The sequence below is a fragment of the Crocuta crocuta genome, unplaced genomic scaffold, assembly GCF_008692635.1.
Source record: "Crocuta crocuta isolate KB4526 unplaced genomic scaffold, BGI_CrCroc_1.0 scaffold131, whole genome shotgun sequence".
Classification (NCBI taxonomy): domain Eukaryota; kingdom Metazoa; phylum Chordata; class Mammalia; order Carnivora; family Hyaenidae; genus Crocuta; species Crocuta crocuta.
The window spans coordinates 8,884,654-8,900,362 of record NW_027528977.1 but is presented as its reverse complement, the minus strand read 5'-3'; the positions used below and the strand labels follow the sequence as shown (position 1 = coordinate 8,900,362).

The following is a 15,709-nucleotide window of genomic DNA, read 5'->3' as shown; positions in this document are numbered from 1 at the left end:
CCTTCACACCATGAGCCTGAAAAATGTTTTCATCAGTGTCCAAGTTTGTTCCCATTGACGTGCAAATGGGATTTGGGGATTTCAGCGCTTTACTCCCTATAGCACTGGGATTTGGAGAGTGAGGTATAATTAAAATCCATGCGTAATTCTCTAATCTCCCTTTAGCCTTATTAACAATGCTGTTAACCCTCTATGAGCTATACTTAGTCAGAAGGACTAAGCTTTTTTTAGTCTCTTGTCTCCCAATAATAATAATAAATTATTATGACATTATAAGTAATACCTACTAAGGTTATATTTAATGAGAGCTTACTTGGGTCAAGTCACTGATTCTAAGTGCTTTGCATGTAATAATTTAATCCTCATAACAACATGATCAGGTTTATCCTTCCTTCTTGACAAATGAGGAAACTAAGGCCCAGAATAACTTGCTCAAGGTCATGTGCCTAGTAAGTGCTAGAACTAGGATACAAGGTGTATGCCAAGGGTGGTGAAGTGATGCAAAGCCAGATGAGCATTGGGAAGGAGTGGAGGGAAAAGCTGGGATATTCCATCATCCAGTGTAGTCGCTCCCTGGTGGTCTAGTGGTTAGGATTCGGCGTTCTCTCTCTCCATCATCCAGTGTAATTAATACTTTTTTAAAATGTTGATTTATTTTGAGAGANAGCCAAAATCAAGAGTTGGATGCTTAACCGACTGAGCCACTCAGGTACCCTGTAATTAATACCTTTTTGATAGTTTTCTTTCTTAAAACAGAAAATTAGAATGAGTCCATTCCATGTGTTGAACTATAGAACTCTCTTTGTGTCTTTCTGTGTTTATGCGTGTGTATAGAAAGCCTTTTAATGCTCTAAAACACAACAGAATGTGTCTGATTATTGTTAGAGAAGCTTGTAAGAAAACCATGAGCTGTTTCCTCAAGAGAGAAATTAAATGAATATGCCTGATGTTCACTTCAGTGTTTAACAAAGCCCTAAAGAGACAGCTAGTCTCAGAGGAGGAAGTAGTTACAGAAAGCCTGGTGCTTATTTTTTTCCCCCCACATAGAAATCTTTTTCCTTCCTCTTGTTATAAAAAAAAATTGTACAGGTTCATTACAAGGACCTGAAGAAGGTGAAATTCTACAGTCCCAATGCCCAGGATTAACTTTATTCAATTTGAAATAGATATTTCTGGATACCACTCCTGGTCTGTAAACACATACAAATAGATATCTGCCTCTCTCTTTTTTCAAAACAAAGTTAGTTATCTCCTTTTTACATTCCATACTATAGCCTGGACGTCTTTCTCTATTAATATCCTTTTTAAAGGCTTCAGAATATTTCATTGTGTGGATACACCAAAATGTATTTACACAGCTCTTTGCTGCCCTTAAAAAAATGTTTGGGCACATACTTCTATACTATTTTATTTTCATTTGAAATTCATTTTAATATCAGTCTTTCGTCTTTGAACTGTATATGTTGGTCTATAAAATACAGAATATGAACAGTTTGTCTCTAAGCTTCCAACTCAACATTTTACAATTTCCAATTCTGCTCTGGGAATTTTTAGAACTGCTAACCACTCCCATCTGTAGTATCGACAGCCGTCTTCTGCCCCCGAGCCCTGTTTCTGCTGCTCGCCCAGGCCTCATTTCTTTTCACCCCCTGCTCGAGGTAGGCGGCGCCCTGCCCTTGGAACTTGGTAGGTGGCTGAGGAGAAAGAGAACAAAGAAGCCATAGAACCAAGCCCAAGTGGCCAGGCTTTGGATCAGTGGTGAGAATACGGCAGTGAGTCTGCAGAGAGCAGTCTAAGACCGTGGTGTCTGTCTTCTGTGAATGTGTCCCCCCAGGAGTAGTTCTAAACCCAGGTTTGGTGTCTGTGGTGCAGCTAACATAGCCCCCTTGAGGGCAAGGGAACATCCAGAAATAAATAGACAATGACCCAGGCCTGTGGGGAGAGTAGTTGGAATTGTTGCCAGCTGTTTTGGGGATAGTTCCAGAGCTCCTTTAGGGGTTAGATAGGATTGGAAAGCCCTGGAGAGGTTGATGTTCTAGCCAAACTAATTGAGGACTTCTAGACTGGTTGAGAGTCCTACATTATCATAGAGTGACTCATCCTAATTGTAGCAGAGATATTACTCAGTTTGCCTTCCCTGTCTAACTCTTCTCTCTTGGCCTCTCATTCATTGCTGGAAAGTGGTAACCTCCCCTTTGGCTACAAATCTGTCACTTGGATTTTCTTTCCTGGAAAAGATACACATAGGTGGTGCTGAGACAGGAACTTTGAGCCGGTAGTTCTGAAACTTGGCTCGGCCTTAGGATCACCTGCACAACTTTCTAAAGCTTAAAGCTCTACATGCCAGAGTCTGAATCACTAGGTCTGAAAAGAACCCAGGCATGTATGTTTCATTAGTTCTGTAGGTGGATGTGGATCATTGTTTAAGTGTGAGAAATAGTGGACTAGGGCACCAACTGAGAATATGTCCTGTTCACTTCTGATACCCTCCCTGCCCTCCCCACCTCTGCCTGTCCCCACTCAAGTAAGCAGGTTGGAGGGTGGAAGGGTTCTCTAAGGATCTGGACCTTGAGACCGATGTTTCCTCTTATTTGTCTTCTGTGACCAGTTTACCCTTTTTGGGTCTTGGGTTTCTTCGGCACAAGACTAGATCATTATGGTGCTTTCCAAAAGAGACTATGAACTCTTTTTTGTATTTATATTAATGCAGGAAATATTTATAAAATGCCTACTTGGTACCAGGCATTTTGCTAAGTGTTATGCAGCCCTCTGGTGAGTTGTTCTAAGTAGGGAGACAGCTTGGGATAGTGAAATTGGCACGGGCTTTGTTGAAGTTCTTCTTGGGTGTAAATCCAATCTCTGCTACTTGTTCAAAAAAATTTTTTTTAAGTAAGCTCTACACCCAGCATGGGGCTGGAACTCATGACCCTGAGATCAAGAGTCACACACTCTACTGACTGAGATAGCCAGGCACTCCCAATCTCTGCTACTTGTAGCTAGGAGCCCTATGTTGTTTTTCTTCCTTAAGCCCCCGTCTTTCCTGAAGATAACAATACTTATATCACAGGACTATTATAAAATTAAATAACTATTAGGTAAAATTTAACCAAGGATGTGAAAGACCTATACTCTGAACACTATGAGGCATTGATGAAAGAAACTGAAGAGGACACAGATGGAAAGATATACCACAGTCATGGAATGAAAGCATTAATATTGTTAAAATGTCCATACTACACAAGGCAATCTATAGATTCCATGTAATCCTTATCAATACCAATTGCACTTTTCATAGAACTAGAACAAATAATCCCAACATGTGTAGGAAATCAGTAAAGACCCTGAATAGCAAAAGCAACCTCAAGAAGAAAGAAAGCTGCAGGTATCACAATCCCAGGCTTCAAGATAGATTACGAAACCATAGTAAAACAGTGATACTGGCACAGAAAATAGACACAAAGATGAATGGAACAGACTAGAGAGCCCAGTAATTAGCTCATCTAGCTTATGTGGTCAATAATGCTTATATGATTAATCTGCAACAAAGGAGGCAAGAACATGAAGTGGGGAAAAGATATTCTTGCCAATATATGATGCTGGGGGAAAATTATTAGGTTCCTATCTCTTTCCATTCTTTAGCTGTGCCATTTTGGCTACAATGGAAGGGCATAGAGATCTGCTTAAGATTTTTGAAGTCTCGTGTTGCCTGATAAGTTGCTACATCCTCATTCTGATATACTGAGTTAAAATATGATTCAGTATAAGTACAAGGCTGTGGAGTGTATTGTTGAATAATCACCTATGTCCACTCACTTGGACAAGGAAGTATGTAAGTAAATAGCACTTAGGAAATGCCAGTTTTAAAGCTTTCTCTTCTCCCCCCATAACTAAATTGGGGCACTTCGCTTTTTTGATTCTTGGGTTCCACACCTATGCACTGTCACTTATGTTCTTTCTCGTTGTGACTAGTTTATTATTTGATTTATTTGGGGAGAGAGAAGGAACACACATGCGAGCAGGAAGGGGGCACAGAGAGGGAGAGTGAGAGAGAAGCCAAGCAGGCTCCATGCTGTTAGCCCAGAGCCCGATGAGGGGCTCTCTCCCACCATGACCCTGAGATCATGGCCTGAGATGAAATCTATAATCAGACACTTAACCAACTGAGCCACCCAAGTGCCCCAATGGTATTTTAAATTAAAGCAATAATTAAATGCCTCAGTTATCTGAGAAATTCTATTAAAAATCTCTTCAACTTAATAAGACTCTGGTTTTGTCCTGACCTCTTTCATGTGCCTTGGTTTTCTACAAAGTTGTGATCAACTTGTGTGTTGTTTTGAGCTCTTCCTGCTTTCAGTGTTCATAAGTTATGAACTTTTTTTTTTTTATTCCTTGAACCACAGAACTTGAACTGTTTGAGGTGGTTTTTCTGATTTTGAATCCGTGGATCTTTTTAAAAAATTTTTTTTAACGTTTATTTATTTTTGAGAGAGAGAGAGACAGAGCACGAGCTGGGGAGGGCAGAGATAGAGGGAGACACAGAATTGGAAACAGGTTCCAGGCTCTGAGCTGTCAGCACAGAGTCTGATGCGGGGCTCGAACCCACAGACCGCGATATCATGACCTGAGCCGAAGTCAGACGCTTAAGGGACTGAGCCACCCAGGTGCCCCAAATCTGTGGATCTTGACTAACCTCTTAAAAACAATGACATAATATAGAATTGAAAATGCCAAAATGTTTCCATGAAATGTTTACTTCAGTTTATATTTATGCGTGGATATGTTTGTTTACTATTTGTTTACTTAGTCATGAATTGCTTTGGCTCCCAAAGATCGTAAGTGAAATATAACTCCATATCTCCTCTGCCCAAGAGTGACATCTAAGAAACAAATCTTTATCAAATTAATAACTTAAAAGATCCATTTAAATAGGCATGGATAGGACAATGGCCTTATGTGTAAAGGGGATACCGTTGTTAGTTCTTTGGTTAATGTGCTTGGCCCATGCTCTTCCTCTGGCCTTCTGTTAGATTTGCCAACTTCTATCTGAGGAAAGCTGAAACACATATAGTCCACAAGTTACAAGCCATTATTTTATAATCCGTCCTCATAAATTCATTTTATGATTCTTTTGTGTAAGTTGAAAAACTTTTGTGTAGTCTTGACTTGCAGAGAGGTATTGACTTTACACTTCTTCCTCATGTCATTAGCGCTCATCTCCATCAGGTAGGACTTTCCCATCTTTGGTTGTTTTCTTACAACACCCAGGCACACGAGCAGACGAGCAGACCGCAGGCCCACAGCTGCTTCTCATCACTTCAGAGGCTTTCTTAGTGGATGACTCAGCATGATTCAGCAGCCCTAACGGTCCCTTTGGGAAACCCATCTTACCAAGTATTTTCAGTACTTAGCCCATCTCATAGGCCAACAACATTCATAGTTCTTCTAGCTTCCTGTGTTAGTCCAGCTCAGTTCTGGTAAGTGTCCAGACATGTGTTAGGATAGGATTACAAAATTATGGAATTCAGCTTTAGAATGAAGAGATTCCCAGGCATGAAAGAAATTTCTGTGATTCAAAAGATTAATTAATTAAATGTTTATTTATTTATCTTGGGGGGGGGAGAGAGAGAGAGAGAGAGAGAGAGGGAGAGAATCTTAAGCAGGCTCCATGCATCCAGGTGCCCCGGAAGTAAAAGATTATTTTAAATTTATTTCCATTCATTTGCAGAATGAAATTTGTTTAAGCAGTATTTGGTACTGAGAAAGTCATGTTATTAACTGATGAAGGAAGGAAAGGCCACAGTTGGAAGGTCACATAATGATAGTCAGAACCAAATGGACACCATGATATTTGTTTACATCTCTTTGTTATGAACTATGTTATAGGCTCTGGGCAGTACCTGAACTATGTTCCAGAAGTTCCTTTATGGAAGTTTCTACCTCCTTATAATATAGCTCAGTTATTAAAAGCACATAAAAACTAAGTTACCATGAGGGGCGCCTGGGTGGCTCAGTCGGTTAGGCGTCCGACTTCAGCTTGGGTCATAATCTTGTGGTTTGTGAGTTCGAGCCCTGTGTCAGCCTCTGTGCTGACTGCTCAGAGCCTGGAGCCTGCTTTAGATTCCGGGCCCCCCTTTCTTTCTGCCTCTTCTCTGTTCATGCTCTGTCTCTCTCTGTCTCCCAAAAATAAATAAATGTTNGGGACCAGTCAGGCTCCTACCATGAGAGAATTCTTTTTTTTTTTTTTAATGATTTTATTTTTAAGTAATCTCTACACCCAACATGGGGCTCAGACTTACAACCTTGAGATCAAGAGTCTCATACTCCACTGAACGACTGGGACCAGTCAGGCTCCCACCATGAGAGAATTCTTTTTTTTTTTTTTTTTTTTTTTTTTTTTTTAGAATCCTTGATATTTCTCTGGAGGCAGGCCTGCACTTGGGAGTTCCCAGTCATTGGTGCTATCTCCTGGTGGCTGGTTAAGGCACAGGCAGGCAGGGTGGAAATCTTAGAATGCTGGTTTCTCTGGTCACCAGAAGACTGGTAACAGGTAGTTTACAATGCCTTGTTATTTCCACATTGCTTCTTACTTTGTATTCTTGTTGTATTCTTATCTCTGTGACAAGGTTCATACATTTGCCTGAGTTTCCTGCCTGGTTTAGGAGGACAGGCTGTCAAAGTCCACTGTTTGAAAGAGTTTCACTGAGATCACACTACATGATGTCCTTGCTTTTGTATTGCCTTTCAGAATTAAAGCCATAGAGAGTCCCAACAAAGAAGATGATACCCAGTGGCTGACCTACTGGGTGGTGTATGGTGTGTTCAGCATTGCTGAATTCTTCTCTGACCTCTTCCTGTCATGGGTCCCCTTCTACTACATGCTGAAGGTACGTTGGCTTTTCCTGAACTGCTCTGTTTCCATCTATGTGTTTGCTTTGTGCCCTACCACTAAAATAAATTCCACCTCAGGACCTATCTACAAGGAATAGGAACAAATGCTTCAGTGTTGAAAACCTGTGGCTCTGCCTCAGATTATAAATAGGAAGACAGAATTTGACACACCCCACTTATTTTGTATACTATCTTGGAAACAGTCAAAGCAATTGTGTATTCAAGATGTGTTTGGTAATAAAAGATGGAAATACTGTGACCCAGCACAAGCATTGCTGTTAGTTTACAAGATCCTCCCTTCAAGCAGTGTTCCCTAGGTTTGATGCAGAAGCACTGCACATTTTGGCAGGCGATTGATTTTTTGTAGTGGTGTTCAGGAGTCATTCTTTCTTTTTTCTTTTTCTTTTTTTAAAGTTTATTTACAGAGAGAGTGAGAGAGAGAGCACGTGAGCCACAGAGGGGCAGAGGTGGGGGGAGAGAGAGAATCCCAAGCAGACTCTGTGCTGTCAGCAGAGAGCTTGACTCGGGGCTCTTTCTCACCAACTGTGAGATCATGACCTAAGCCAAGATCAAGAGTCCAACACTTAACTGATTGAGCTACCCAGGCACCCCAGGAGTCCTTATTTCTTGAAGAAAAAAAAACTTATATAGGTTTGGAGAATGAAGATGTGAAGTGGGCTCTGTGAGGAAGTCATTTTGATAACTTTGCCACACCTTGTGTTTGGCAGAGATGTAGCCTTGGTTACCACCATATATTGTTGTTTTTTTATTTTCCCTGGAACTAATCGTTTTCTTATTTACATATTCAGACCTATTTCGAGGGTCCTGTTAGTTCAATTTGTCTTACTGTTTCTACATTTCTGCTTACTTTAAAAATTTTTTGTCTAAAGAAATTTAGGTAAAGAAAATTAGATGCAGGAAGCTCTCATTCTTTGGTCTCCCTCATCCCACCTACCAACATGTTGATGTTGTCTTGCTTTTTAATTCTGGGCAATTATGGATACATTTTTGCTTTATCTCTGGCCTTAGCTGTTTTTACAATCTATATATTTATTCATATGTGTATGAATATATATATATTTTTTACATATATGTAATATATATATATATTTTTTAATCTTCCCTTCCAGATTTCAAGTTTATTCCATTCTGTTATACATGCTACACATTGTGTTCTTTATTTCAACTCTTTTTCATATCTAATATTTTTCCTTGGCTCTTTCCTATATTTTCTTGTTCTTGTTTCTTACTGCTCTGTTTCTTCTAACATAGTTGGCAATCCAGCTTAAAAGTCTTGGTTAGTTAGTTCTCATATTTCTATTGTTGATAGAATTTGGTAGTTGATTGTGTTGTCTTTCTTTTGAAATGGTTGTACTTTTCAGATCTCCTGTTATTTTGGCCTGTAAGCTCATTTTCCTCTAAGAGTATCAGCTGTTCTGTTAGGCACTGGGATGGAGGAAGACCACATGCCAGGCCATGCTGGTCCCAGGAAGCTGTGGGTAGGGGTGGATGTGTCCTAGGGTAGGGAGTCCCAGACAGCAGACGAACTGTGGTTCATAGCCCTTCTCCCACTAAATAGCCCCACAGGCCGAGGGCACACCCTTTGCTCTCCCAGCAGCATTAGGAGGCAATGCTTAGCTGTAACGCACAGCTCAAGGGGGCAGACCAGGAGGGGATGGAAGGAGCTGCCCTGGCACTTAGTTCCACTCAATTTCCTCAGAGCCTCACAAGAACAGGACTTCTATGCCAGAACTTCTGTTTTAGGGGCGCCTAGGTGGCTCTGTCGATTGAGTGTCTGATTTCAGCTCAGGTCATGATGTTATGGTTTGTGAGTCCATCCCCCATTGGGCTTGTTGCTGCCAGTGTGCGGCCCACTTTGGATCCTCTCTCTCTATCTCTCTCTCTCTCTCTCTCTCTCTCTCTCTATGCCCTCTGCCCTCCCCTGCTCTCTCTTAAAAATAAATATTTTAAAAATGGGCAGGAGACCAGAATAGATATTTTTCCAAAGAAGACATACAGATGACCAACAGATACATGAAAACACGTATCTTTCCTAATCATCAGGGAAATGCAAATCAAAACCACAGTAAGATATCACCTCACACAAGTCAGAATGGCTAGTGTCAAAAAGACAAGAAATAACAGGTGTTGGCAAGGATATGGAGAAAAGGCAACCCTCATGTACTGTTATTGAGAATGTAAATCGGGGCAGCCACTATGGAAAACAGTATGGAAGTTCCTCAAAAAATTAAAATTCTATACCATATGATCCAGTAATTCCATTACTGGGTATTTACCCAAAGAAAAATGAAAACACTAATCGAAAAAGGTATATATATGTATGTGTATATACATACACATCTTTGTTTTTTGCAGCATTATTTATACTAGCCAAGATATGGAAACAATCTAAGTGTTGTCAATAAATGAACTAATAAAGAGGTGGGGTGTACATGCACACAATGGAATATTACTCAGCCATAAAAAATAATGAGATCTTGCCATTCACAACAACATGGATGGACCTAGAGGGCCCATAGATGTAACTGTGCTAAGAGTAGTAAGTCAGAGAAGGATACTATATGTGACTTCACTTATATGTGCAATTAAAAAAATGAACAAACAAAAACTAGAAGCAGACTCATAAACACAAAGAATAAACTGGTATTGCCGAGGGAGGAGGGTGAAGGGGATTGGCAGGTACAAATTTCCAGTTCTAAAAAAATACAACAGAGGAAATATAGTCAATAGTATTGTAATAACTCTGACCGGTGACAGACATAACTCTACTTGTGGTGAACATTGCATAGTGTATATTAACTGTCAGATCACTGTGTTGTACACCTGGAACTAATATAATATTGTATGTCAGCTATACTTCTGTTAAAAAAAAAAAAGACTTGGAAAAAAACCTGTACACCCATATAGTTAAATGGAATGAAATGATTCACATCTATGGAAATGTTTACATAATTCATTAATTATAAAAAATTGCTGGGGTGCCTGGGTGGCTCAATCGGTTAAGTGTCAAACTTTGGCTTGGGTCACGATCTCACAGTTTGTGAGTTTGAGCCCCGTGTCGGGCTCTGTGCTGACAGCTCCCAGCCTGGTGCCTGCTTCAGATTCTGTGTCTCCCTCTCTCTCTGACCCTCCCCTGCTCATGCTCTGTCTCTCAATAATAAATAAAAACGTTAAAAATTTTTTTTAAAAATTGCTAAACATTATATACAGTGGGACACCACTTATGGTAGAACAAAAACAAAGGGCTACATAGTTAAAAATGAAAACATGCTCATTATAATTTCTTAATTTTGAATAACATTACTACAGAATGCCTTGTAGGATGGCTGAAGAATTTTTCTTTCAAGCAAATTTTTTTTAAAAACTCTGTGGTAGCATTTAAGATTTCAAAGGTTGCTGGATTTTCTGTGTTTTTGTTATTTAAAGATGTTTATCATTTACAGGAATATTTTCATAATCTTACCTGGATGTCACACACTTTCAACTACAAATAGTTTTGAAGTCCTTCATAAGACCCATCTGATAGTAGTGGCCTCACAGTGCAGTCTCTAAAGGAAAGAGACCTGGCTTTTGCCTTGGGCCCACCTGCTTGCTTCAGGAACAGGGTCCGGACTGCAGAGCCACTCCTACCAGGAGGTGACCTCAGTCTTCCAGAACATGAGTGAGCCTGACTGTAGCCCGCTCCTGAGCTCTTCTGCTAAAGGAGGTCACACGAGATAAAGAGAGGATCCGAAATAAGAGATAATCACTAAATCATTTATATTTGGTTTTGAAGTACGTTACAAAAAGTGCTTTGCAGCAAAATTTTCTCCCCTAATAGTAAAAGGAATGTGCATCCATTAGTCGTCTCAGGGCATCCCTGAGAATTTACTGCGTGTTCCAAATAGATAATCCACTTGACATGATTAAAAATGGATCATGCTGTCAATCAAAATACTTTCTTCCTGCTGTAGTGCATTTTCTGAGTGGCTTCAGAGAACACACTCAGAAGCAGCCTCTGAATTGCAGAGTGGGTAGGAGAATACCTCATGTTAAGGACTAGCATAGACCGTATGCCATTGTTATGATCACATGGTGATTGTTTGGAGTATGACAAAGAGACCCAAGTAAGGACATGTTTAATATTTATCTTTTGCAAAAAACTTATCTTTTGCAGAATTAATATTGTTGGCATCTCTCCCCATTTTTCTAAAGCAGCCTATGACTGGAGGAAAATAAGAGGAACCAATGATTAGGCATCAAAGATTAGTTGAAAAGATAGTATGTAATCTGTCAAGCTAGAAGAAGTAGACTGTGCCTACTCTGAGGTCTGTCTTTAAGCAGGAGGTTTTAGAAATAAATATAAGAGCCTTTTTTCTCCCTCTGATTATAAAAGTATTGTATTTTCATTTTTTTATTCAGAAGATACTTATTTAGGACTTGTGTGTGCCAGAATCTGTTCTAGGTCAGAAGGATACTTTGGTGAATAAAACAAAGTCCCTGCTGTTGTGCTGTTTATGTGTGTGTGTGTGTGTGTGTGTGTGTGTGTGTGTGTGTGTGTTGGGACATGTTTTACACAGGGAGGAAAACAGCATTTGTAATCCACTGTTCACATGTTAGTCTTCCTATTTTTTTTAATGTGCAAGTATACTGGTCTAAGTACATAAAGACACAGAGAACCATGTATATATTATTGTTTTAACCATGTATGTATGGTTGTATCACATTTTATACATGATTCTGTATCTTGCTTGTTTCAATTAACATCATACTAGGAGTATTTTCTCATGTTATTTAATATTCTTTGACAGACTGATCCGTTACGATAGCAATTCCCCAAATGATAGACATTTAGGACATCTATCTTGCTTTATCGTATTTTAATGAATGCCACAATGAATAGCTTGGTACCTTCTCTTTACACTCATTTAGATCATTTTCTAGATTGGTTTTTTAAACAAGGTTGAATAAACTCCAGTGACTCTTAGTCCTGACCCAGACTGTCACCTGTACTACCTTACCTGTGTTGGACAGCAGAACATTTCTTAATTTCCTAAGAGGCAAAGACCACAGGGAAGTCTTCTCCTTCACGTGTTCTTTTTTGAGCTTTGATTTGTCCATGCAGGGCAGTCTGTTTTAGCTTTAGCCCATCACTGTCCTTGTAGCTGCATTGCAAAACTTGCTACTGATTTTGTTTCTGATCAGGTGATTTGTAGCCTATGAGCAGGTCAGTGTTGAAATCTAGGTGTTTTGTCTTTTGTGACATTAACTCAGTTCTGACCAGGTTGGTCCCATAAACTCCATATAAAGCATATCCCTACCTTGGAAATACCTCTTCTAGAAGAAAATTGAATGGTGACAGCGTTAGAACCACAGACAGAATTATCTGGCCTGCTGTAATCTGTAATTTAAGGATTTATCGTGTGAGAACTCATGGTGCCAGGAAGTCAGTCAAAATAGCACAGACTCTAAACTGCAGGTAAGAGTAGGCTTGTGTTTACTTGTGGTTGTACTGTCAGTGGGCACTGTGAGGATCTGTGTAGTTCAGGGTATTCCTGGGCTGTAGAATAGTTATGTAGATTAAGGAAAGGGAGTTGTAAAAGCTGGTGGCTGAATATTGCCCTGAGAGTTGAACAGTAATTAACTTTTTTTTTTTTAATACAAGAAAGCTATTTCATTTGAAACCTGCAAAATGCTAATGATGTAAGTAGGGAGCAGTAATTACTTCACTGTCCCAAGATGATAGCTACAGGGTCCTGGGAAGAAAGTAGCAGAGCAGAGTCAAGCCTAATCACATTGGAGAGGTACAAAAATGTAGACACCTGGCTCTAATTCTGCCTGGCAGTCTTGCCTTAATTCATCTAGAAAAGATGAATGAATCAGCTTTTCTGGATTGCTGAGGGCTTGAGGTCGACTTGGGCAGATACGATTTATGTGTTGCAGAGACTTTCAACAACAGTAGGAACCACAGGACTTGGTAATACTACTACCATCCTGTATACTTTCTTCAAGTACCTTAATTTGTGACTTTCCTAAAATCCTACAGAAGAGAAAATGGACTCTCAGAGAGGTTGTTTATGACTTTCCCTAAAGTTATTAAATAAAATAGATACCAACTCTGTTTCCTAATCCAGTGAGTTCTTTCCATTTCACCTTGCTGCCTATGCTTATAATGATGGTTATCTAGGTCTGCATCAATAGTAATCCATTCCTGAAAATTAGATACTCTACATAGAAATACCAGCCAGGAGACTTTTTCTACAGTTTTAAATGGTAAAAATTAAGATCTATAAATCTAAAACTCTATACCAGTTTCCTAAATATTAGCAAAACACAGCAAAATACCTCTTATAAGTAACAAATGTGTTAGGGTGTTAGATGCTAACACCAACACTTCATGTTTTCCAGTTAACATAGTTGGTAAAAAATTATCACTTAATATGCAGTAGTACATGGTACCTCTTTGATACTCCGCATACTGCTTTTTTTTTTCTAATTTACTTATTTATTTTGAGAGAGTGCACATGTGTAAGAGCAGCGGAGGGGCAGAGAGCAAGGGAGGGAGAGAATCCCAAGTAGGCTCTACTCAGTGTGGAAGCTCGATGTGGGACCTCTGCATACGGTTTAGAATGTCCACATGGAATTCTAATTTACTGTCAAGAATGTCATTTTTCCTTTTTCTCGCACATCATTTTGTTTAAATTGTTGTATTGTGTTTTGGGTATGTATGTATTTGCATTACCTATATAAGCAACCAGTGGAAAACATTGTTTGATGTTTGGATATTATAAAGCAGAAGTCTTCCACAAGGAGATGTTAACTAGAGAGATAGTCTACAGGGTCTGCCTGGCTCTACGCAGAGGAAATGGAAGGTAAAGTGAGGGAAAACTGCAATTACTCATTTCTGCATTTTGGGTTAATACAAATTGCAAATTATGAAATTTAGTTAAGAAAATCAAGGTTTCTCTGGCAGTATCTTCTTATAATTCACTGGGATAGCCAGCCAAGCCCAGCAGGTGCTAGAGCAGAGTCTCTGGGAAAGCTAGCAGGAAAAATGGAACTGCCTACAAATACTGAGGTGCTGAGAGTATTTCAAGGAATTGGCTTCACTGAAGGGCTTGGACCTGTAGTCCAAGGTCTTATGATGGCCATCATGTGTGTCTGAGGGTTTGGTGGAGTTTGGGTTGGTTGCACAGACGTGTGTGGTGAGACTAGGAAGTGGTGGGTCTGAATGTTTTTGCTCTTCCCCTTCCTGTTGCCATGCTTTCCCCCCATTGCTTCTCTCTGAGCATTCCATCTTCCTGCTGTTATGCTCAGGAAATGAGCTGTGGAGTCAGGGGTAGGAGGGTTGAGGGAGGGTTGGCTTAAAATCATAACTTGGGGATTACGACAGGGAATTGCCTTTGGTTAAGTGTTCAGATATGGGAAGCAGCCTTTGTAGTCCCTCCAGTTGAGAAATTATCAACCTTTTGGAAATATTTGGAGAAAATTTTGTTTGTAGCTGTTAATAGTCACTGATTCTACTTAGGAGTATTTTATGGTATTGTCTAGTATAGTTTGGCTTGAAGATTTACATGTTGAGAAAATATATATATATATTTAATGCTTATTTTTTGAGAGAGAGAAAGACAGAGCATGAGCAGGGGAGGGGCAGAGAGAGAGGGAGACAATCTGAAGCAGGCTCCAGGCTCTGAGCTGTCAGCACAGAGTCCGAAGTGGGGCTCAAACCCATGAACTGAGATCATGATGACCTGAGCCAAAGTCAGATGCTTAACTGACTGAGCCACCCAGGTGCCCTGAAAATATATATTGTTTGTGATAAATTACTTCCATTTTATTTTTCCTGTATATTATAGCAGTTAGAGAACTTCTTAATTTTCCTTTTTTGGTAATTATATGTGTAGGTATATCATTATTTTATTTCAGGTACTAAAAGAGTTACAAAATAATTGTTTAAAAAGGGTATATATGGGTTCTGAGATTTGATTGTAATTACCCCATTTAAAGATAATCAGTTAGCCTATTACTGTTTCGTGGCTGTTGGTGGAAGACAATATTGTTGGAACAGAGACAAAGTCCCAGCTCTCCTAGATGTTCCAGATGTTTCTTACTTTCTCACAAAATCTATGTGAGGTAGATTTTTTAAAAATTTCAGTTAATATCTTTTTAGAGTCTATACAGACTTAGGCAATTAAGTAACATATACAAGGTTTGCTTCGCTGGTAAGTTGCAGAACCAGGATTAGAGCCCAGTATCTCTTGAGACCATTCTTTTAACCTCTATCTGCTATAATATATAACTCTTTTTCTTTTTATTGTCAAGTTGGTTTCCATATAATACCCAGTGCTCACCCCAACAAGTGCCCTCCTCCATGCCCATCACTTATTTTCCCTTCTCCCCCACCCCCATTAACCCTCAGTTTGTTCTCAGTATTTAAGAGACTCTTATGGTTTGTCTCCCTCTCTCTCCTTAACTATTTTTTCCCCTTCCCCTCCCCTATGGTCCTCTGTTAAGTTTCTCCTGAGAGTTCCACATATGAGTGAAAACATGGTATCTGTCTTTCTCTGCCTGACTTATTTCACTCAGCATAACACCCTCGAGTTCCATCCACTTTGCTACAAAAGGCCAGATTTCATTCTTTCTCATTGCCATGTAGTATTCCATTGTATAGATAAACCACATCTTCTTGATCCATTCGTCTGTTGATGGACACTTAGGCTCTTTCCATGTTTTGGCTATTGTTGAGAGTGCTGCTGTGAACATTGGGGTACATGTGCCCCTCTGCATCAGCACTCCTGTATCCCTTGGGTAAATTCCTAGC

The 15,709-nt window shown here is 39.7% G+C and overlaps 1 protein-coding gene across 1 annotated transcript in view; it reads left to right on the top strand.

Annotated features, from left to right (window-relative positions):
• Positions 1-15,709, top strand: part of REEP5 (receptor accessory protein 5) — a 39,736-nt gene that overhangs the window by 13,049 nt on the left and 10,978 nt on the right. Inside the window, exon 3 of the mRNA XM_077757201.1 lies at positions 6,746-6,884. Coding sequence (XP_077613327.1) covers positions 6,746-6,884 — 139 coding nt within the window. The remainder of the gene's footprint in view (positions 1-6,745; positions 6,885-15,709) is intronic.